General features: G+C 47.8%; 1 protein-coding gene across 3 annotated transcripts in view; it reads left to right on the forward strand.

Moving 5' to 3' along the window:
- The window catches only part of ccdc102a (coiled-coil domain containing 102A), a 55,587-nt gene that overhangs the window by 23,039 nt on the left and 9,233 nt on the right, over positions 1 to 23,315 (forward strand). Inside the window, exons 1-8 of one of the 3 annotated variants that reach the window (XM_085160599.1) lie at positions 255 to 5,578; positions 5,841 to 6,260; positions 6,907 to 7,299; positions 13,685 to 13,908; positions 14,300 to 14,408; positions 15,885 to 16,001; positions 16,191 to 16,400; positions 22,876 to 23,046. In XM_085160599.1, the coding sequence (XP_085016725.1) occupies positions 5,898 to 6,260; positions 6,907 to 7,299; positions 13,685 to 13,908; positions 14,300 to 14,408; positions 15,885 to 16,001; positions 16,191 to 16,400; positions 22,876 to 23,046 (1,587 nt within the window). In that variant the 5' untranslated portion in view covers positions 255 to 5,578; positions 5,841 to 5,897. Of the gene's footprint in view, positions 1 to 254; positions 5,579 to 5,840; positions 6,261 to 6,906; positions 7,300 to 13,684; positions 13,909 to 14,299; positions 14,409 to 15,884; positions 16,002 to 16,190; positions 16,401 to 22,875; positions 23,047 to 23,315 lie in introns of those variants that run through there. The other 2 variants (XM_085160609.1, XM_085160589.1) reach the window with 2 other exon arrangements.

A 23,315-nucleotide genomic window follows, 5' to 3' on the forward strand; every position in this document is an offset into this window, starting at 1 on the left:
TGATGCTCAAATCCGATTTTTTTGTCTGCTCGTTCACACGACAAATAAAATGTGACAGCAAACGCGCTCTAGTGTGAACGCTCAAAGCAGCCGCATGCACAAAAGAAGACGTCACACACAACGCGCTCTGTTTAGACCCAGACCAACAGTATGTTTGACTGATGGTCTTAATATAAAGACTTCGGACTTCATGTTTCCCAATGTTTGCTTCAAGTTATTTTGTTATTTTGTTATTTACATTTGCAGATTTCTGTCAGAATCTGCAGATTATACAGTACAAAGAAAATGTTCACGTTTCTCCAACGTTGTCTTCCCAACAGTCTCACCGGATGGACAGGAAGCGTTCGCGATGTCTTCTCCGGCGCTGATAATTGGCGTCTGTCTTGTGTCGGTGACGTAAAAGACGGATTTAATGCGACGTGTATCGGATTCAGCACCACATATGAAAGTGACCCAGATCGGATTTGAAAATATCTGATTTGTGCCGTTCACACTGTCAGACCATGATCAGATATGAGTCGCAGAGGGTCAAAAAAGTCGGATTTGATGCGTTTTCGCCTGCAGTGTGAACGCAGCCTTGGTGTTGGTTGAGCAGATAAACAACTTGACAGCACACAGGGGTGGAGAGAAGCTGTAGCAGGCTGGTGAAAGGATGCAACTGCAAGTCCGTGCAGGCTGCCGGTGAGCAGCACTGACACGTTCCTGCGTGGATGGAAACAGATCGATGTGCTCGTTCCTGTCAGCTGTACACACAAAGGTGCACTCCTCCTCCTCCTCCTCCTTCCTCATCCAGGAGCAGAGTATAAATCAGGTGTGTGTGTGTGTGTGTGTGTGTGTGCGCACAGGGCTTTTCCTGCATGGAGGAATGTTTGCACCCCCACCCAAAGAGGTTTTAACCAGCTCCAAGTCCAAAGGAAAAGTTTCCAGCACCAAATAGTCCCAGGTGATATTTACCAAAAACATCGAGCCCCTTATAATCCCGTGTGCCTTATGTATGAACTCTGGTTGTGTTTACTGACCTCGAAACGATTTTTTTGTACACGGCGCTTGAAAATGTGTGGTGACCCCAGTGACTGAGCAGTGTGAGGTGCTGATCCCGGCTGCTGCTCCGGTCGGGTCTTCTTTAAAAATTCACGAGTCCTCCTCACCGTCTCTGTCCTCGCTGTCCTGCAGCTGCTTCCTCCCGGCGGTGTCTCATTGCTGATGACTGACGCGGAATTTGGTTGGAGCCAGTTTAACCGTCGGGATGCGTCGATTCTCCGTTCAGCAGCACAAACACACTCAGTCACCTCTGCTGTCCTAAGCTTTGCACAGTGCTGGTCCGTCAGCTGTCTCCATGCTTTCACAAGCTGCTGTCTCACACTCACACTCGGCCCTGAACCTTTCAGGGACCCTTCAGGGATTACTGACCGACAGCTGAACTTTAACCTTGCAAACTGCTGCCAGAGATGATTTATGGTGGTATGTGATAAGGAGACTGACTCGTGTGTGAGATTTGTGCTCGTTCGTTTGGGGGGATGAGCTGTTTTAAATGTGCCCGAGGAGATCATCAGCTTTGTCTTTCTACATTTGTGCATTTTTACTCTGATTATTGTTTAGGGTCTTTTATTTTGGTGGTTTGGAGCCGGTGACATCCTGGAATGAATTCAGGGCCCAGGAACAGCGCCTCTGATGTTCTGGTTCTGCTGTCGCTCTATCCAGGTAGCTTCCTCACTTTTAAATAAAACCATTTCCTGGAGTGGGGGGCCTGTTTCCTGCGGTGAGGACACACCGAGGACGTGATTCGGTCGTTGGTTTGTTCAGCTCGTTTGCTGTTACAGAGTTTCTCCCACATGGTCTGTGTTTCACCTTGTATGTGGACCAAATTCCAGGTAACATTTCTCTTTCCTCTGGAATAAAATCACAACAATTTTCCCTCATTATCGTTTCTGTTCAGTTCACACCAAGCCCGTGACCTCCTGACCTTTAAAGCAGCGTGCAGGACTGCACCGTAGCGTGACGTTTGCACTGACGACCTCTGCTGCTGCTGAATTTCTCACTTCAGATAATGTGATGAATCAAAAATGCCACCGTTTGTTCCTGGCAGCGCAGCAGACTGCAGCGTTTACACGTCTCAGTCGGAGTTTAACTCAACAAAACCAGAAACCCCAGGCAGAGATATCATGATGGTGGTTATGATGTTAAGCCAGGCTTTGTGCATCAGGTCCTGAGTGTCACATCAAAAATGGTTCCTGTTATCAGGTGATGATGATAAAAATCCAAAGTAAAAATATGAGAGTAAAAAGGAAACGAGCTGAACTCACGAGTCTGCTGATTAACGAGTTTCTGACAGACTGACGGCACAGAGAGGATGAAGAGTTTAAATCATTTCTGTCAGCGCTGCTGTTTGTTTCTCCACATCAGAGCTCTGCAACTTTAACCTGCAGCCATGGAAACATTAACGCTTCCCACAGCCCGATGACGACACCCGGAGTGAACGAATGTGATTGGATGAACCAGTAGAACATCATCTTTGGCATGAATGCATGAACATTCAGTGACACTGAAACATTATGACAACTTAATAAAGCTTCACCTGAGCTGGACCTCTGCAGCGTGTTTGTGCTGTTGGAGCGTTTTAATGACGTCATGTGACCAATAATATGGCTGCTGTGAGGTCACTGTTCTAACACACCGTCCGAGGAGGCGGAGCTCCAGTTTTAGTGAAACTCTGTGACTTTAATTGGATGTTACTGAGTCTGTATGATGCTCCTGCACAGACTGTGGATACCAAACTGTGTGTGTGTGTGTGTGTGTGTGTGTGTGTGTGTGTGTGTGTGCGCGCGTGTGTGTGTGTGCAGGAGGTTTTCCTCTCGTTCACGTCTCGCGTTCAGCCCATGCTCGGCGGCCTCGCTCTCGTCTGCTTCTCTTTCTGCCGTTTGTTTCCCGACCCTCCTCTTCCTCCTCTCGTTAGTCTTCCTCTCCCACACTTTGACCCAGATTCTGGTTTTTCCTGAGTGCACTAGGTTTGCTGTTTGACTGGGAGGTGAACTGGGGGATGAGATTTGGGACTGGAGGCGCTGGATGAGTGTCAGCGATGCAGCTTATCGGGGCAGAGACGGGAAACTGCAGCTTTCCTGCTCGTTGTTTATTTTGCAGTGTGGATGTTGGACTCGTGTTTGCCGGCTGCTCATCTCGTTCATGGCTCATTTTTGGAGGATTGTTAGTGAAAGAGTCAAATGTGCTCAGTTTTCAGTCTTGTTTCACTGCTGCTGTGGACGATGGATCAATGAGCTCCTTTTTCTTCTTCCACAGAATCCAAACTAAAGTCACGCGTGTTTGCAGTCCACGACGCTGGGAGGTGGAGGTTACTGCAAACATGTCACAGTCCTGAGATCATGTTTGTGTTCGTAGTCAGTCGTGTTCGTCCGCTCGGTGCAAACTTCATGTTCACGTTGCTGCGTTTGAGTCCAAGACCGCGGGCTCCACTTCCCCTGTCCCGCCCTCTGACTCCCGCCGTGGCTGATTGGGCTGGTCCCTCAGTCCCTGCTCCAATCAGACTGCACCGTCAGTCACAGTCATTAACCGCGCACACCTGTAGTCCACTATGAGGCGTCTGCTGAACCGGATCAAGTCGGTGTTTCTGCTGTTGTCGGTGTACCTGAGGGAGTCGTGTTCTTGCTTGTTGTGTAGCTGATGTCGCGTTTGAGGACAGCGCTTCGTGTTTGAGGCCAGCCTGCTGTGGTCGTCTGTGACATGACAGACACTCGGCGCTGAGGGAGGACGAGGAGACGTCAGGTCGCAGCAGAGCTCCGCCTCGACGTGTCCTCCGGGTTAAACCGTGTCAGACTCGGGTTCGAGGTCTGCTGTCAGGACTGACATGGTTTCACTGAAGCCTTCAAACACTCAGGATGGAAGAGGATTCATTTATATTTGGAGAGAAGTTGAACGTCATGTTTTAATTAAGTGGTAATTGAAGAATAACAAACACAGTGTGAGCTGAACTCAGAGTTTTATAGATGAAAGGAAAGAGAAGCCAAATAATCTCATACCTCACTGATCTTGTTCCAATAATCAGCCGAAGCAGAATCCCAGTTGACATGTGATTAATTGCACAGCCTCAGGCTGAAGGGCGATGAAGAACTCTTCAAGTCTTAGTTCTGATTTGTGACTCACAACATCATCTCAGACGTTTTATTTTTGCGTTATTGTGACAAACAGCCGTGTACTTTTCATAAAACGTTGTTTTTTTAGCGCTCGGCTGGAAAAGGCTGCCGGCGTGAACGAGGTGACAGAGGTCATCTCCTGAAATGTTCTCAGTGACCTCGGCCTCAGTTGCTTCTGCTTTTTTCTCCTCACTTTAACTGTTCGTCCTTTTTCTTTGTCTGTTACTGAAGGACGAGGTCAGAGGTCAAGTTTTCTGAACATCGCGTGAACGCGTGATCTATGCTGTGCTACCTGCAGCCCGTCCGTGTTTCTGATTGGTCAGATGCTGCAAACTCCGCCTCTTGCGTGTGAACACCCTCATGGTCTCACTGGGACATCTGGAGTTCGTGCACGGTGTCGGGAAAGCAACAAATGCGTGCAGGTCGACAGTGATGTCACCACGTGCATGTAGAACGCTGATTGGTTTAAAAGCTGACTTAGACAGGAAGAGGAGCACGAGCGGCGTCATTAACCTGCAGGAGGAGGGGACGGCAGTTTCCAGCGTCCTGTCCTCTCAGGAGTTCAACCAAAGCACAACAACAAACACATGTTTGTGACGCTGCCCCCTGCTGACAGCGCAGAGCTACAACACGCTGTGATCGTCCACAAAGCTCCGGCTGCCAGCGTCCTGGGCCGCTAATCAAACCGGTGACCATGTGACCCTGTAGCCTGAGTCATGATGTCAGAGTGGGTGGAGCCAAATAAGGGAAGGATATCATGGACGTGTTGAATCTGCCGGAGCCAGCTGCCGTCTGTTCAGACACGATGAGGTTTCCAGCCCAGCTGGTTATTTTTACACTAACCACACTCAGTGCACGTGATTAACTTGCCTGGGCTGATGGCGTGCACGGCCTGAAAGCCGTCAGTTTACCTTTGGAGGTCCAACATGTCACCTGTGCAAACGGGGCAACAGAGGCAAAGCAGAGGGTGTGTTGGTGGTTTTACCCTCCGCTGAGCCCCCAGCTGCTGAAGCTAAACCTGCTTCATTTCCTCTCCTGCTCTGCTGCCTCGCTGAGACTTGTTCCCACAGTCCCACAGCTCCTCAGGAACTTCCTCTGGAGCGGGGAGGGCGGCGGCGGCGGGGACTGAGCGAGGAGGCAGGAAGGACCGGAGCTTTTCTTGGCCCGGCGTCTGAGACCAGCTTCACAGTGTTTTTTCCCAGGATTTCATAACCCGAGCTGGCACTGACAGCCGAGATAACGCTCAGCCGTCACAGCACAAATGTTTCATGTCGACCCTTCAAGACAAATACTGACAGACATCGAATACGAGCGATTATTGGAACGCCAGCAGGAAACGATGTGAGTCCACCAGGTATCCAAGTAACACCTCGCTCCACCTTTACTGCGCCGGGATCACAGGAAAACTAGAGCAGCAGAGACTTTGAAAGGCTGTGAGTGGACGAGCATCACGGCGGTGGTCCGGGCCGCCGTCGTCCCTGTTTGTGTTTGTTTCATTTATGTTTTATTGGTTTTCTTATTTATACAACATGTACAACAATACAAGTTCATCACAGTGGGGGGGGGGGGACATAAAACAAAAACAAAACAAACGATTTTTATGGTTTTTAATACTTTTTATGTTATTAAATTTGTATTTTTAGGTTTATATTATGTTTTTGTTATAGCGCTCTCTTTCTGTGTTTCTGTCTCCAGGGTGAGGACGATGCTCTCCTGATTCTCGCCATCCTCGTCCACCCCGTCGCCTCCACCATGAACCACACTCCCAGCCCCCACCTGTCCGACGGCGGCAAGCAGGCCGGCGGCGGCCTGCTGTGCAGCTTGGGTCTGGGATCCGACCGGGGCGTCCGCTCCCCCGACAGCCTCACCCACACCCCCAGCCCCACGGGAGGAACGCCCAGCTCCAGCCCCCCGCTGCTGCTGTCGCCCGGCCTGGGGGGCCTCGGGTTCGGCTCCCTCGGGGCCATGGGCGAGGCAGCCGGAGCCGACTGGGAGAGCAGGGAGGAGCTGAGGCTCAGGGAGCTGGAGGAGGCTCGGGCCAGGGCCGCCCAGATGGAGAAGACCATGAGGTGGTGGTCGGACTGCACCGCCAACTGGAGGGAGAAGTGGAGCAAGGTGGGGGAAATGTAGCTGAGTGGCACGGAGCAGGGTGGAGGCCGGGCTGGGTGGGGCTGTGCTTCAGTATCTGAAAGAAAGGCTCAGTTATGGAGCTGCAGACGAGCAGCTGTTTGTGAGCAGAAATGATATTTCTATGATATCGATCCACTGTGAGCCTGTACGGAGAAATATTATTAATAATAATAATAATATTATAATAATATTATTATTATAATAATAATATTATTATAATATTATTATTATTATTATAATAATAATATTATTATTATTATAATATTATTATTATAATAATAATATTATAATAATAATAATAATAATAATAATAATAATAATAATAATAATAATAATATTATTATAATATTATTATTATTATTATTATTATTATTATTATTATTAATATTATTATTATTATTATTAATATTATTATTATTATTATAATAATATTATAATAATAATATTATTATAATAATAATATTATAATAATATTATTATTATAATATTATTATTATAATATTATTATTATTATTATTATTATTATTATTAATATTAATAATAATAATAATACAGACGCTGAGGTGTTTTAGATGATTTCCTATAAAGAGCTTTGACAACCCGCCTGCTCAGTCGTCGTCTTTGTTTCCAGGTTCGTGCGGAGCGTAACCGAGCGCGCGACGAGGTCCGTCAGCTCAGGCAGCGGCTGGACACCCTCACCAAGGAGCTGACCGGCATCCGGCGCGAGCGGCAGGAGCTCGCCTCGGAGAACGAGACGCTACGGCAGGAGACGCTGCGCCTCCGCGGCGACCACGCGGCCCCGCCTCCGTCCGCCACGTCCCCCTCCTCCTCACCCGCGCACCCCCGCGGCGCTTCCTCGTCATCCTCGCCGTCCATCCCCCCTTCCTCCCCGGTGTCATCCTCCTCTTCCTCTCAGGTCCACGGCGACGTGAAGCTGGACAGGGCGGCAGAGGGACCGCCGGGGTCTCCAGAACCAGAACCGGTGAGGGACGTGGACTTGGACAGGCAGAAGGCGGGTCAGAAGGTGAGCGTGCTCTCAGCTGGCGTTCTTCTTCCTGGTTTTGGTTTCAGATTGAATTTCTTCCACACGAGGTCCTGACCTTTGACCTCTGCAAACTTTAGTTTTGCCTTTGTGCATTTAACCCTTTAAAGCCGGTCAGAGCAGCACGCTCTGTTTTGTGTAACTATTTTTAAATCCCTGTAGCTCTGCAACCACGTGAGCTAGCACAATAATTTTTTTTGCATATGAAACCGGAGGAGTTGTACTTACATCTTATGCCATCAGCTTGTCCTCGGTCACAGTTTCCTTCCACATATAGTTTTGCAAAAACTGCATAAAAAGCACTTGCAGCAACAAAAACATAATATTCCAGAAACACGCTTTGCCGATCTGATCAGCTGTTTGTAACACTTCCTACGTCCATCAGCGTGAACTATCGCATGTCCACCATGACCTGCCCGAAACTGGAAGTGATGTCATTTTCGTGGAAATGTAGTTTTTTACCATCAGGGCCTCATGAGCCTATACTGGTGTTTTTAAAAGTTATCTTTGACTTTATGACTTTCTGTGTGGTTTCTGGGATGCTTAGGACTCATATTGCACTGCTGGAAATAGTTTATTTTGATGCATATGCTGCTTTTATGCAAATTTGCATTATAATATTTATTTTCGTTTTTCCTGCAGTGTATAAAAATTGGTGTATTTCAAAAATAAAACTATGAAGACACTCAAAATAAATTTCCTGTGGTGGGAAACTATTTTGTGCAACTTTTTTGTATTTACAGTTTTGAGGGATAAGCCTCTTAAATTTCTCTAACTAGAAATATATGTTAAAAAAACAAAAACGATTTTCAATTTTTTTGTAGTTTATTGCACTTTTTTGCAATTTATGTAATTACTATGCACTTAATGCAGACATATTGTTAAAATTTGGGGGGGGAAGAGCATTTTAAGGTTGGTGCTTGGTGCACATGAAGGATCTGATGACGGTTCATCCATGGACCCAGCAGGTAGCAACGTAAACAATAAGTAAACAAATAAAAGTACAAAAGAAATGAAGTGCTGAGTGCGTCTGAACAGGATTCAGCTGGATTTAGTAAAATGTGACGGAAAGTTAAACCTGAGACCAACGTTCAGCTGTTGGAGAGATGAATGAGTGAAGGTGGTTTAACGCCCGCCTCCTTCACATCGCTCGCATCCTCGGCTGCTGCACGTGATCCGTGAATGTAGGCCACTCGGGCTGCTGTCTGCACTATGATAAAATACAGCCCTGTTATAGCACCAGAGGTGTGTGTGTGTGTGTGTGTGTGTGTGTGTGTGTGTGGATGTCCTATTTAGGAGGTACAGCTACCCTCTGCCTGTGCACGTGAACACTAATCACGCCGTGTCTCCAGAGGACGCTGTCCGCCGTCTCTGCCGTTGCTCCCATGAGGACAAACATGATTCAGCCTTTCGTTGACTCTGTGGAGCTGCTTTGTTTTTGGAGGCCGACATGACGCTCGGGCTTTATTCTGCCCAATAAAAACAGAAGAATGAAAACGCGACCGCAACAGAAACTGTAACGGGCTAAAAGCGAGTCGGCCACACGTGTAACAGCATCAGCAGCTGCTGCGCTGCAGCGAACGCTGTTTATTGCACCATGAAAACACCACGACTGTTCTGTAGTTCACGTTTTTGTACAATTACTTCTGTGGCATTGAAAGCGCTCTCTCCAGGCTCCCGGGGATCGTTCCATGGTCAGGGTGTATTCCCGTCTTTCCCAAAGCATTCCCTTTGGGAATTTCTCAGCATGGTTTCCTGTTTCAGTTGATTCCTCGGCCTGGAATCGACTGGAGCGCTCTCGCAGGAGTTTTGTATCCATCGGCTGTGAGTTCTTACACTGAAATCCAGGAGCAGAGGAAACAGAAGCTGTTTACGTGGAATACAGACTGGAGGGTGACGCCTCGACACACCGTCCGTCTGTCCCGGGGGATCCCGAGCTGCTTCCAGGGAAGGTTAGAGTAAACATATCATCAGTGAGTTCCCCCTGAGGACTCCTCTCAGCTGGGAATACCTGCACAACCTCCAGAAATCCTGATCAGATGCCAGAACAACCTCACCTGGCTCCTTTTGGCACTTTACTCTGAGCTCGTCACATCAGGCACCAAACCAGAGGGATCGGCTAAGTCTCCATCACTCTGACCTCAGCGGACCCTCGGGTCCTCGGGGATGCTGAAAGTGCAACACGGGCTTTAAAGATGGTACCTGGAAGTGCTGCTTCATGCTGACGTGAACCAGTCTCATCGTTCTTTGGAGGCTGGTGTGGACACTTCCTGCTGGGCAGAGGCTGCAGGGTAGACCGGGATCAGTCAGAGACTCCTGGGTGTACGTCTCCTCCTCCTCCTGACAGGCTGGATGTGTGGAGCCTCTCTCGGGTCAAAAATGGGCGGATGTCCGTTATGATTGAGAGAGAGCGCCGTCACACTGTATGATTTAGAGACGGCTTCGTCCAGTGCCACGAGTCTCGTTGGCTTTCGGTTGAGTTCTGAAAGTGCTGCTCGGTTTTCTCCGTGACTGCACCTGTGGTGTCAGAGGTGATGAATCATGTGACTAAAATAGGCCCGACACATCCTCTCAGCAGCTGGGGGACGTTCCCCTGCGGTCACGTTTAAATCATTCTGCTTCTCGTTTTATTCTTGACAGCAACTCTCTGCCGTGGGCAAGGGCCCACTTCCACTGGAGACAGCGGCGACCTTCACCTTCAGTCTGCGCCAACATCTGATTGGTTGCTTCAGTAGAAAGTTCTGGTGTCGGGTCTTTAGTTTTTATGTGTGAGAGTCATCAAACCCAGGGACAGGAAGTGAATTTTACTCATGAGCTTCAGCGCAGGCGGAGGTCGACGCGGCGCTTCACCTGCACCGTGCCGTCCAGCTTTCTACTGTGAAATCTGGCGCTGCGCGGAAAGCGGCAGACCTGAACAAACTGCGGCGTTACAGAACCCGAAACGATGAGCGGGACAGATTTGGCCTGCAGCGTGAAACACGTCGGGATGTTTCTGGCCGCTTTGGCCTCCGAGCGATCATCAGAGCGTCGTTAAAGCGCCGCAGCCTTCCCGAGCGTTGTTGCATCCATCCGTGCAGGTTTGAGTTCATTAAACTTGAATCTGAGCTGAGGTGAAAAAAACGAAGGCTGCAATCAAACGCAGGATTTCTGCGGTTTGTCTGCTGTTTGCAGCGGCGGTGGGTCCCTGTTTCTCCGCACACATGTTTGTGCTGCATGTAAACGGGATTATGTGTCTGTCAGCAGGCAGCAGAGGTGGTCTTGGAACGGTGGCTCGCTGTTGCTCTCACACAGCTCAGCCTCGTTTCCTGTCTCCTTCCATTGTTCTCCTCTTTGAGTGCTTCCACATGTCAGGCTTTGTCTCACCCACAGCGGCGCAGCGGGGCCCTCTGTTGGCCGTCGCCTGTAATGGCAGCGTGACAGCTCTGTTTTCCACGTGTTGGGACAGAGCGTGCTCCGTGACCTTGTGTCACTTTTCCTCAGGCGTGAGTCTGGACGACGCAGTCCTGTTGGTGTTACTGCGTCGTCCACACTGGAGGGTTTGCTGTCATCGTACAATGATCCAAACTGGAGCAGTGGAAACAGTGACATACATATACGATATAGATCTCAATATTTTTTTAAAGCCATAAAGTAAGAACAAAAAGAGAGTTCTTAGTCACACTGTCCCAGATCTCACACGGGCACTTTTATTAACATACAGCGCAGATGTACTCAGAAATAAATGATCAGCATTTATTAAATAATAATGCTCCATAAATAAAATAAAACAATGTTGTTTTTGTGCATAATGAAAAGCTCATAGTTGTGAAGTCAAAATGTAAACTAACAGACGCTGAGCATAAACAAGCATCTTTGGCCCTTATACACACAGTATGGCAGTGGTTCCCAAACGTTTTTCGCTGGGCCCCCCTTTGTTTTACAGAAAAATGTTCGCGCCCCCCCCCTTGCGCGTACATGCACGCACTAACACATCCTCCAACCACACACACCCATATTTTGCTAAATTGCGGTTTATTTCACACCTCAAACAATTAGTAAACAATTAAGCAAATACAAGTAATCTGCAGGTAGTAATAAAATAAACTGCTAAGTCTTTTACGCTGCGTCCGCACCTACACGGGTATTTTTGAACACGCAGCTGTTTCGTCCACGTAAACAGCGTTTCGAATCACGGAAAACTGAGATTTTTTTAAAACTCATTTTTTGCGTTTATGTGTGGACGAGGAATACAGAGTTCGTCACTCAACGTCAAAGGTGTGTGCCTTTTTCCACGTCACGCTGTGTGCACGTTATTGTTTACATGAGAGGAATTGCAGAATAGCAGATAGAGATAAAATACTGTTAATCTGACTATCTTCAGGTTTTACATGCTTAAACATAAACACGCAGCTACTGTCCCTCCATGTTTTGTTTTTTTCCCTTTTCATGCCGTGCCCCCCCTGCAGTGGCTCTGCGCCCCCTCTAGGGGGGGGGCATACTTTGGGAAGGTCTGCAGTACAGTAATATTATGTTGAAGCACAGTACGTATCACTCCGCGAGGCTCCTCAGTAGCTGTAATGCTCCAACAATCCATCAAGCGGTGCAGCTTCTTAGCTTAGCAAAGTCGAACTAAAACATTTGTTGACAGATTGCTGAGCAGCACAAAAAAGCGGTTCAAGGTCAGTAAACACAACCAGAATTCATACATACAGCACACTGTCGATTTTCAGAAAATCAAAGGATTTTAGGCGTCAACGCGTTAGCCTGGTTAGCTCGTTAGCCTGGTTAGCTCGTTAGCCTGGTTAGCTCGTTAGCCTGGTTAGCTCGTTAGCCCGGTTAGCTCGTTAGCCCGGTTAGCTTGTTAGCCCGGTTAGCTCGTTAACGTGTTAATGCTGTCCAGCCTCACGCACGGGGCGATCCGCGGTAACTCATTAACGGAGATTTGCCCCGTTAATGCAGTTATGGCGTTAACGTGATTTTAACGAGATTACCGCTACCAGCACTAAAACAGTAATCTCCAAATGTTTTCTTTTAACCGAGCAGCTCCTCTTTGATAGCTGCCGAGTCCATCTTGTTGCCTGCAGGTGAAGCGATGGGGGAGGCAGAGTAATGCAGCGTAGAGACAAAAGTGGACGAAAGAGAGGCAAACGTGCGGCTCCACAAGTATAATTATAATGTAACATAGACTATATCGATATAAACGATATTGTCACATCTCATATCTTGTATAAAAATATATTGATATATTTAAAAACTCGATATATCGCCCAGTCCTAAGCAGTGGTGTCAAATGTGTGGTCCTGGTTCTAAACAGGGTCTCATTGAACCCTGTGATGGGTCTCCACAGACTGAAACTTGCAGTGAGGTTGGTCACTGCTGTCTTTGTGCTCGTGCTACATTCCTGCACAGAAAGTTTAAATCATTGATACTTGATGAGATAAAATAAACAGTTTGGTATTTTTAAAGGTTCTGCAAACTTTATTATGACAGCAGCACCTCAGAGACCCTACAATAATACAGAGAAACCCCCAAGTATCATATGACCCCCTATGAGCAGCACTTTGGCGACAGTGGGAAGGAAAAACTCCCTTTGAACAGGAAGAAACCTCCAGCAGAACCAGGCTCAGGGAGGGGCGGGGCCATCTGCTGTGATTGGTTGGGGTGAGAGCAGGAAGACAGGATAAAGACATGCTGTGGAAACACTCGGGGGTGTAAGTCAGCTTACAGGGGGAAGGAAATGTGTTGGCGTTCCAGCTGATTTAGAGTCCGTTTTGTCCACATTTAATTTACTTCAGTAAATCTCAGCTGCTTTCGTTGATCTCCGAACACCTGCGATGGTCTCAGCTTTGATGCCAGGATGTCCTTACTTTTGAGGGAGCACTTGAAGGCAGCGTGCTGGATGTCTTAGAAGCGAGCAGCTCTGGATCGTGCGGGAGGCGAGTGATTGTTCTGTGGAGGAAATAAGGACGAGGTCTTTGCTGTCCGCCTGCCAGAGGTGACAGATTTACTGCATGCAGCAGGACGAGCGCTACGCTTAGCTTTATTTCTGTTAAGGTCATTAAAAACACGCAACGTGAAAATGATGTGAGAGTTCGCTGGCAGCAACCTCAGAAATTCCAGTTTGGTGCTTTTTTCATGTTATTTTCCATCATAGCTTCATGAGGAAACATCCACATGTTCAGGGCTGAAAAACTCATTTGAGCTAAAAGTCAAAGTTTACAGCAGGTTGCAGAAACTTTGATCTGTTCTCTGAGTGAAACACAGCATGTCTGTCACATCGTCCCTCTGTCTTTACCTGCCAGCGTGCGTCCGTCTCTCCCACCTGTGTGCGGTTTAGCCTTCATGTCACCGTCTGACCTCCTGGTCTCTTTGTCTACTTCTCCATCAGGACCTGGAGCTGCTCGATTCCGTGCTGCGCTCCCGAGCTCCGGGCGCCGACGCTCAGGAGGCCTGGGATGGCCGCGGCGGCATCAACCCGGCCGGCTCGCGCCGGCAGGAGCGCAGCCGACAGCTGTGGGAGGACGCGGGGACGGCGGAGGAGGACTTGAGCAAACTGAACGCTCTGCAGCTTCGCCTGGACGAGTCCCAGAAAGTCCTGCTGAAGGAGAGAGAGTAAGAGACGCGTGAAAAACACGACTTCTGTCAGCAGGGACGGCCCGAGGTCGAACCATCAGAGGAACATAATCTAGTCATAAATCAGCACCACAGAAATCCTTCTTGTCTATATTATCGTTTCCACACCATCAGAAATCTGCAAAGACAGAAACCTGTCGGCTCGACTCTGAAACTGTAAGAACGTGAAGATCACAGAGAAATGCGTCGTTGTCCTGTCGTTAAAAACAGGAAACGTCTTTTTTTGGATCCGCTGTAAACAAGAAAGCAAACAAACACACGACTGATCTTACAGAAACAGGAAGTTATTTTATTACTCTGTTCTAGCACGAATGGGAGTGTGGCGGCGAGTGTGGCGTGACTCATTCGTGCTGTCTGTGTTTCCCTGCAGAGACAAGCTGGCTCTGAGTAAGAGCATCGAGAGACTCGAGGCGGAGCTCAGTCAGTGGAAACTGAAGTACGAGGAGCTGAGCAAGAGCAAGCAGGAGGCTCTCAAACAGGTGAGGCGCAGCACAGGGTCACCTGAGCACAGGGTCACCTGAGCACAGGGTCACCTGAGCACAGCGGGCGCTGCTTCGCGGGACGGTCCGTCTTCTTTAAACGCGCTCTGACTGTTTCTCTGCTAACAGACGAGCGCTCGTGTCTCTGAGCTCCGTGGTTCATCGATCACTGACCTGCTGTCGCGCAACAAGAAGACAAAGACAGAGCAGCCGAACCAAAAGAAACCAGAAGGAGCAAACGTGACAAATACATCAAAAGTGCAACAAAGGAAGCTGGAGTGTGTGATTCTCAGGGACTTCCTGTTAGACACGCGCTCGACTTACAGCTTGAATTATTTCATAGAAAATGAATTCACACTTCAGATTTTCACACACAGTTTGGTCCACATGACGCTCGCAGACGGTCCACAAATAATTAGCGTTCATAACATTTAGTTAACGAGCTGAATGTGAGAGCTGCTGACGGCGTTTAATTTCTAACTGCAGCGATCACGAAACGACAAAAGGACGATAAACACAGGTCGTGATTGTTTCAGCTCATTAAACTCGGTGTGCAGCAGCTGCACAGCATCGTGTGTCTGCGACGTGTTCAGTTTTCTGTTTTTACTTCTTTATACAGCAGTTACTGTCAAACAGCAACAGGCGCAGCTAATGTGCACAGCTGACCTTCAATTCAGCAACAATAACAACAACAACAATAATAACAACAACAACAACAGCTGTTACAAATAAATAGAAACATGTAAGAAGAGCAGGAGTTCTTAAACATTTCACTGATCACAGTTTTGCTTTCGTGTCAACATTTTCGGGTCTTTGAATGTTTTTATTTCTGGTGTTCAAACCTGTGGCCTCTGTGCTGCAGTGATCGTCGGTCATCACGAGTCATAAACTTTCCAAAACACTCTTAAAATGACTTTACTAAGAAGTCTGATCGCTTCAGATGTCCCGGCAGGTCTCCAGCTGCAGGAGGCCTGCTGTGCTCAGCAGCGTCCAAATCATAAAGCCGAGTGTGACGATCTGTCTTTGTCAAACCACTAGGGGGCAGCACCGCTCCGCAGACGGCAGGTCTGATGAACATGAGTTAGATAAAAGCAGCAAAGTGGGGGTGGGGGGGCAGAAGATGTGAGAGATGTGTAGATGATGATGAAGGTGACGGAGTTTGTAGATAAGCGTGTTAGAAGATGCAGATGAAAGCGGGATCGCGCTGCAGGTTGGAGGAGGCAGATGAGACAGAGGCAGAGATAAGGAGATGTGAGGGGGGGTCACGCTTATCTCCACGCGTGTTGTTTCAGATCCTCCAACATCACAGGAGGCGTCTCACAGTGTCTGCGTTAAAGAAACAGCCGCCTCCCCCGAAAAATGTCCAGATAAGATTAAATGTCAGGCGGCTTAAACGTGGATTTATTTCTAACATCAGCCTGAACGATGCCGGGAAAACCTGAGAGTCACTGAAAGATAAATGTCTTCATCCTGCAGCTGAACCTGCTGAAGGAGATGCACCAGGACGAGCTGGGACGCATCTCTGAGGACTTGGAGGACGAGCTGGGAGCTCGAACCAGCATGGACAAGAAGCTGGCCGAACTACGAGCTGAGGTGAGGGAAACCTGACAGCAGCGCGAGAATCACGACCCCGAGAAAAGCCGTGAACGGACGTCTCTAACATTTATAAACAATTTCATACAGAATCAGATTAAAAATGTCAGACTGCTACAAACAGTCTGAGTTTGTAGGTGCAGAAGCACTCAAAACTGAAATCTGAGGCGTGTCGTGTGTTTCCTACAGATGGAGCGGCTGCAGGTGGAGAACGCCGCAGAGTGGGGGCGTCGAGAGCGCCTGGAGACCGAGAAGCTGGGCCTGGAGAGGGACAACAAGAAACTGCGAGCTCAGGTTGAAGACCTGGAGGAGCAATTGGCCAAGCAGCGCCGGCAGGCCGCCTCCGCGCTCGACAGCGACCTGAAGGCCATCCAGACCGAGCTGTTCGAGAGGAACAAGGTGGGCGGGGCTTTCTGCGTGCTTCCTTCCCTCTCTTCTTTCCTTTTCCTCGCGTGTTCCTCCACGGTCTCATCCCTCACGCTGCACAGCTGTCAGGTGGAAATCCCTCCACAGATGTAGAGACGGGCGGCGCTTGGTCCGAGGCGTCTAATCAAAACCTCATGACAGTCTGAGCTCCTGCTGAAGGGGGAGACAACGCCGGGTCACGGGGCGTCCATGTCGTCATGGTTACATGCAGGTTAACTGACATCCAATAATACAGATGGAGAAACTCGTACATGGGCAGAGACGGTGAAAGGGGAGGTGTCTCGAGCTGAGACGAGCAGCTTCATCAGCTTTAACGTTTCAAAGGGTTGCAGATAAAAACTAGAAGATTAACAAACTTCAGCTTTTATTTAAGTGGAAGATGAGAAAGTTTCAGGTGAAACAGCACCTGTAACCTTAGGTCAGGGGTCGTGAAGGTCAGACGCCCTCCGAGCGCCCGGCGCTCATCCTGCTTCTCCCACAGCTCGTTAAATAAAGCGAGGAGTTCAAAAGAGAATTTCTGTGGCAGCGAGGAGTTAACCTCCTCACACACATGGACAGTGTGTGTGTGTGTGTGTGACAGATAAGTCACCTGATCACAGTGAGGCGTGATGAGGAGGCGAGGTAAGAAACGGCGTTTAAAGTAGAGGTGGGAATCACCATACATCCCAAATCTTTTGCGATATTCAGATTCTGTACATAAAGGTAAACTTTATCAACATTCATTTTCTCTAATATCAAAGTCTCACACTCAGTCTTTCTCTCATTTCAGTTTGATTGTTGACAAACTGAACGGTTTGTATTACAGTCTAGTCCAACTTAACTGAATCAACCATCTGGTACAATTATAGCTATTCTGAACTATGCAGTTTATGAAAACTATGCAGCCCCTTCAGCAACTGAAGAATTTGAAAGTAAATTAAAACAAAATAGAATTTTACATTAAATAAAAAAGTTTTAAACTTAATTAAAATAAAACATGTCTTAAATTAAAATAAGTAAACTGTCATGTTTATTAAACACATTTGGACAGTGAAGGAATGTCAGGATTCTTGCTCAGAAAAAGGATCAACATGCTCTGAAGTCAGAGCACAAAAACCTTTTTGTAACAAAATATCGATTTCTGCTGTCCCTGTATCCATACATTATTACAAACAAAATATCACCATGCTACACAGTATCCATTTTTCCCCCACCCCTAGTTTAAAGGAAGTGCCGTGGTCACGAGGTTTAAGTAACGACTTTGATGCCGGTTAACCAAAGTGGGCGGGGTTAAACTTTTGAACTGTTCCCAAATATTCGAAGCGAGTTATTGAAGCGACCTCCAGCGGGACGAGTGATTCACCAGACTGAATCACTTCCTGTGTGGACATCCCCACCGTCCAATCAGCTGACAGTAGTAACCAAATGAATTTATAAAATACTTAAGAACAGCAACTGCAGATAAAAACAAGCAGAAAACACCAAAGATAATAAAAACTCATCATTTAAATTCCTGAAAGAAGAAATCCAGCAAAAACTAATCACAGGTGTTTGAAAAACCAACACAAGGATAAATACAATTAACTGATAATAAAAAGCTAATTATTAAACGCCCAAACAGAAATCAGCAGAAGAAATGAAATAAAATAATAATTTAGGTGAGACTTCCTGAAGAGGAACAGAGCACAGCTGCAGTTGTGACCCAGCAGGTCGCAGCATTAAGAAGTGAAAGCCTGACCCAGGTGACCCGAGGGCTCAGGTGGGTTCATAGCTCACCTGAGACGTGCTGAGGTCTGTACAAACGCAGGACTCTCGAGGAAAAAGGCCGTGAACATCCAAACACAGAGGTCAGAGTTCAACAGCTTCAGAGCTCCAAGAATGAAGACGGCAGACAAACACGAACAGGCTCCTAGACGGGCTGCAGACACACAGAGTAAGAGACTATCAAAATAAAACAGGAAGTAACATCAACGAGACACGAGCGGATTCTGGGAATGAACTGAATAACCAGGAATCACACATAAGTCTAAACCATCCATCACAGGTAAAGATCCAGGATAAAAAGACAAAGAATACAAAACTCTGAGTATCAAAGAACGACAAACACAAAATGAACCGGCAGCAAACACGTCAGAGTAACCACACAGAGAGCAGAGCTTTACATCAGGATGATGCAGCCTTGCATTTTCTCTTTCATTACTGCCGACAAGCACGGCGTCACACGGCGAGCCTCCCGTGCTGTCGGCGGTTCGATCGGTCGAGTCGTTTGAGGTCAGGTCAGGCCGTACGGTGTGCATCCCAGAGTTCAGCGGGGCTGCATCAAAGAAACATCTGGAAGAAGATCAGTGAGTGGATCAACAGTCTCCACGTGAGGAGGTTATTTAGGTTTTTCTCAAAATGTCTGCAAGGAGGGGAACCAGTCAGTGAAACATCAGGAATAAATGATTCCAAGGCAAACAGAGAGACGGCTTCATGCTTCACATACAGGTCAAAAACCAAAGAGCTCAGTGTGAGGCCGTCTGCCCCACAGCTCGCACCAAACAGGACGACGATCCCAGCACAGCAGCAAACAACAGAGCTGCCGCAGTGGTCCAAGGTCCAGGGTGTGTGTGTGTGTGTGTGTGTGTGTGTGTGTGTGATGATCTCTGGTCCTTTTAAATGGCCTCATTAAGCAGCAGGGTGGGTGGCAGAAGTGTGTGTGTTTGTCAGTGTAAGTGGCCTCCATTACTGCCCATCCCACAGGGTTATTTATGAAGATGTCAGGCTGATTTAATGCTGCATTTAAAACACACACACACACGCACAAACACACACAGAGTAAAGATTCAGCGTAATGAATCAAAGGAAGGACAGAGAATAATAATTAGACTGTTTGAGCTGAAGCTGACTCGTAGTCTGTGAGGAAGACTCTGATGAAGAGGAGGAAAAGATGGCCGAAGGATAAAGAAGTTTGTCCTGGTGGACTTTTGTCGAGGACCTGTTCAACGAGCTATTTAATAAAAAAACGTGGGACAGGAAACGGCAGAGTTTGCTGGTTAATTGTGATTAGACCTTCAAAATAAGAGCGAGGCATCTGATTGGTGAGCTGCTCTATTTTTGTTCCCAACCTTTCATTTTACTTCTGCTCCATCTTTTCTTTGTGTGTCTTTACATTTTCTTCCTCTTTGTGTTTCATTGAGCCGATATCGCCAAACCGCTCCGAGAAGTGCGCACAAGCCCCTCCCCCACTGTACGACTCCCGGGCAGCCCTCGTTAGAAAACCAATTCTCCTCTTCATCGTCTGTGGGACTGCTGTCTAAATTAATGCTAAATTCTGCATGACAGAGGGGGAAGGGAGTGTGCGTGTGTGTGTGTGTGTGTGTGTGTGTGTGTGTGTGTCTTTGTTTTCTGTGAGCAGATGTAGCAGCAGACTTCAGGGTCTTTGCAGTCAAGGAGAAACATTTAACAGGCAGCGCAGCGTAACACACACACGCACACACACTCACACATGCACGCACAAACACACACACACGCACACACACTCACACATGCACGCACACACACACGCACACACGCATGCACATGCACGAACACACACGCACACACACATTTGTAGGAAGGCAAGCATTCCTGCTCATACGCCGTCCTGTAATCCATGTTTAATGGAGTCAGGGACTTCCCGCCCCTCCCCCCTTGCCTCCCCCGTCCTCTCCTCCTCTTCCACCCTCTCAGACAGCCATCGTCTGGAAACGATAAGACTGGGGGGATATTGAGGTCTCTGACCTGCTAAAGATAAAAGCAGGAAGTCCTCAAACTTCTCTGGCCGCAGATATTAAAATTAAATCACCTGCAGTAAATTAACGGAGTTCACACTGAAATAAGGACGGGAAAGATTTTAGAGATGCGTCGTTCTAGAGTCTGTTCGCAGGTCTGGTTCTTTAGTAATAACACAGCAGTGTTTATGAGGAAAGATGGAGGCGGCGAGGGACGGCTCGCCGTGTGTGAAAGCTTGTTTGTTCTGCAGTGTCAGAAAGTCATCATTGAGAAAACAGTTCAGGTTTATTTATTTAGCAGCAAATTAGCACAAACCAACAATCAGACGGTCGTCTGTGAGCAAGAACCCGGGTCGGCCTCGATTGTCCTGGGTCGACTCTGTGGAGTGTGCGTGGGTTCTCTCGGGTACTCCGGCTCCCACAGTCCAAAGACATGCAGTTAGTGGACAGACTGTCCAGGCTGTAGCCTGTTGTGAGATGATCAGGACCCACACAGCGTGCGACTGTTGGTTACAGCACTTTTATTTTGACCCACAGTTTTCCACTGTTTCAGCACTTTGTATTCATGCAGGATGCCAGCTGTCCAGCAGCTTCCCACACAAACCACTCCTCCCCCACCCCAGACACTGAAAAGGGGCAGAGTTCATTAGTGGCAGTCCCTCTCACCTGTCCCCTCTGACCTCGCGGCACCGCCCCATGTGCTTATCGTACCACTCCTCCATTGCAGCAGAGCCAGAGACCACACCCCTGCCACACCCCTCATGTCTGGTGGTAGCTGGTTTTAGGCCCGCGTGACCCTGATAAGGATACGCCACAGATAACGGATGAAACTGCACAGCTGGGGTTACATGACATTAAGTGTTACAGTGTTGGATGATAACGTGTCCAACCTTTCTAATAATCGCTGTACGTGCAGTAATCTCTGCAAGCCAAAAACTCAGATTAATCTAAATACGCAGTTTATCACAGTTTTTTCTACCCTTGGATCCAGATGATGGCGCCGAGAGGGGGTAGAAGCCCCACCCACCAACTGCTCAAACATGTTTATGAGGGGCAACCAATCAAAAGAAAGTTGTCTTAAAAGGGGAGGAGCTAAAACAGCTGGTTTCAGATGGAGGATGAACTGAGGGGCTGCACAGAGGATCAGGTACAGAAGGATTATTTTGGACTGTGAATCATGCAAAGCTGCTCTGGGAGGGTCAGTTGGCATTGCCGTGGTTCCTGTGATACAGGATTATCCCACAGGTGTTTGTCACAGAACATAATCTCTGTTAGAGGTAAAAGTTTATGATAATCCATAAACAGCGCTACTGTTTTTTAGGCTAATAGATGAAGCATCGTCACGACTCGAGCGTGGCTGAGCTCCTGTGTTGATGACTGTCCCTGACTGGGACGTGTTCACAGATCTGACGTATTTTATGTTGGAGGACCAAACAAGCAGATGTGAAGCGTCTCTTTACTGCAGACGTCCAACCTTCTGACTTTGAGAGGATGGAAAAGATCATTTCTGGGTTTAAACACAAATAATCCAAGAAAATATGCAGCGTGTCATCTAAGCAAGTCCTGTGTTGCCCCCTTTTTAAAGACGTTAGCAGTGAGGAGCTCGCCAAAGCAGAGCAGTCAGACATGTTTCTGACCTCCTGGACTTCTGCCTCGTCCCACTGTCTCGCTGACAGGCTGCACTTGTCTTTGTTCTAATGCTTCACCTGTGAAACACCACCTCTCCACCCACCACTCTTCATCTTCCTCATTCCCTCATCTCCAGACCCCGCCCCCTCTTTTAATCATCCGTTCTCTTTGTTTGATCTGGCTCTGAGCTCGCACTTGTATTTGTGCACCATTCATCATTTAAATACTGACTGCAGGGGGAGGGGAGGAGGTGTGTGCAGAGTTATTTGAACAACAGATTGGACCTGAATTCCTCCTCCAGTCAAACTGCTGTCCGTGCGTCTCACTGAGGACACAGAGGAGATCGAAGTTAGTAATAAGATAAAAATTTAATACCTAATAACGCTGAGAGATGGATCAGAAGGACAGATGTAGATAAATAAGGATGTTCCCACTCCCCTGCTTTTATTATCACTGTATGCGTCTCATTTCTGTCCATCGTAAGTTCAGGAAAGCTTCCTGCTGTCTGGGGAGCCATTAGGCTGCGGGGGGGGGGCACACAGTGGTGCATTATTAATCCTGCCATTAGCTCCAAGTGCGAACCAGTCAAATGGAGCTTTTGTTGTGCTAAACCCGACTGTGACCACAACTACCTGTAATTACACCCTCATAAAGACACGATTTCACGTCCCGATGCTCCTCAGAGAGGCTGCGGTCGCTTCTGCCTGCAGCTGCTCTGCGGCGTGCAGCACACGATAAGGAAGTGCGCGCTTTATAGTCCTGCATCTGTCAGTTTCATATAATCCTCCTGCAAGAGCACAAGGCTCCTGACGTGTTCATGTAAAGGTGCGTCTGTTATTCAAACACTCAGAACTCAGATTATTTTTTAACGTTAGCATTTAGCCAGAGATCATCTGACCGTCATGAAATATGCCAACAACCACAAAACAAGAAAAAAAAATCAATCTAATTTCGTTTTTCCATGAACAAAAACGCATGTCAGCCATTTCCTGGGTGATAAATGAGCAAAGTCGTTCCTGATCGTGGTTAATCAGCTGTGAGAATCTGAGGTGGAAACGCCAGCGTCTGAACTCTTTCTCTGTCCTCAGGAGCTGGCCGACCTTCGCCACATTCACGCTAAGCTAAAGAAGCAGTTCCAGGAGAAGACGGCAGAGCTCGCCCACGCCAACCGGAGGGTCGAGAGCCACGAGGCCGAAGTTAAAAAGTTACGACTGAGGGTCGAGGAGCTTAAGAAAGAACTGGGACAGGCTGAGGATGAGGTAGGAACACGGCTATGCAGGCATACGGCTGGGTCCCAGATTATGGTTGATCTCATCTGCTTATCCAGCTTCTGACCCCGCCCACATCTCCATGACTCATTCCAAACAACCAACCGACTGACCAGATCAGATCTGAACCAGTCATTCCTGAAAAAACAACCAACACACAAACAAACCAGCCAGTCATGTGACCAACTAACCAAAATCATGCAGTCATTTAACCCTTTAAAGCCGGTCAGAGCAGCACGCTCTGTTTTGCGTAACTATTC

This window comes from Neolamprologus multifasciatus, chromosome 1 (assembly GCF_963576455.1).
Source record: "Neolamprologus multifasciatus chromosome 1, fNeoMul1.2, whole genome shotgun sequence".
In the NCBI taxonomy this organism is placed as follows: domain Eukaryota; kingdom Metazoa; phylum Chordata; class Actinopteri; order Cichliformes; family Cichlidae; genus Neolamprologus; species Neolamprologus multifasciatus.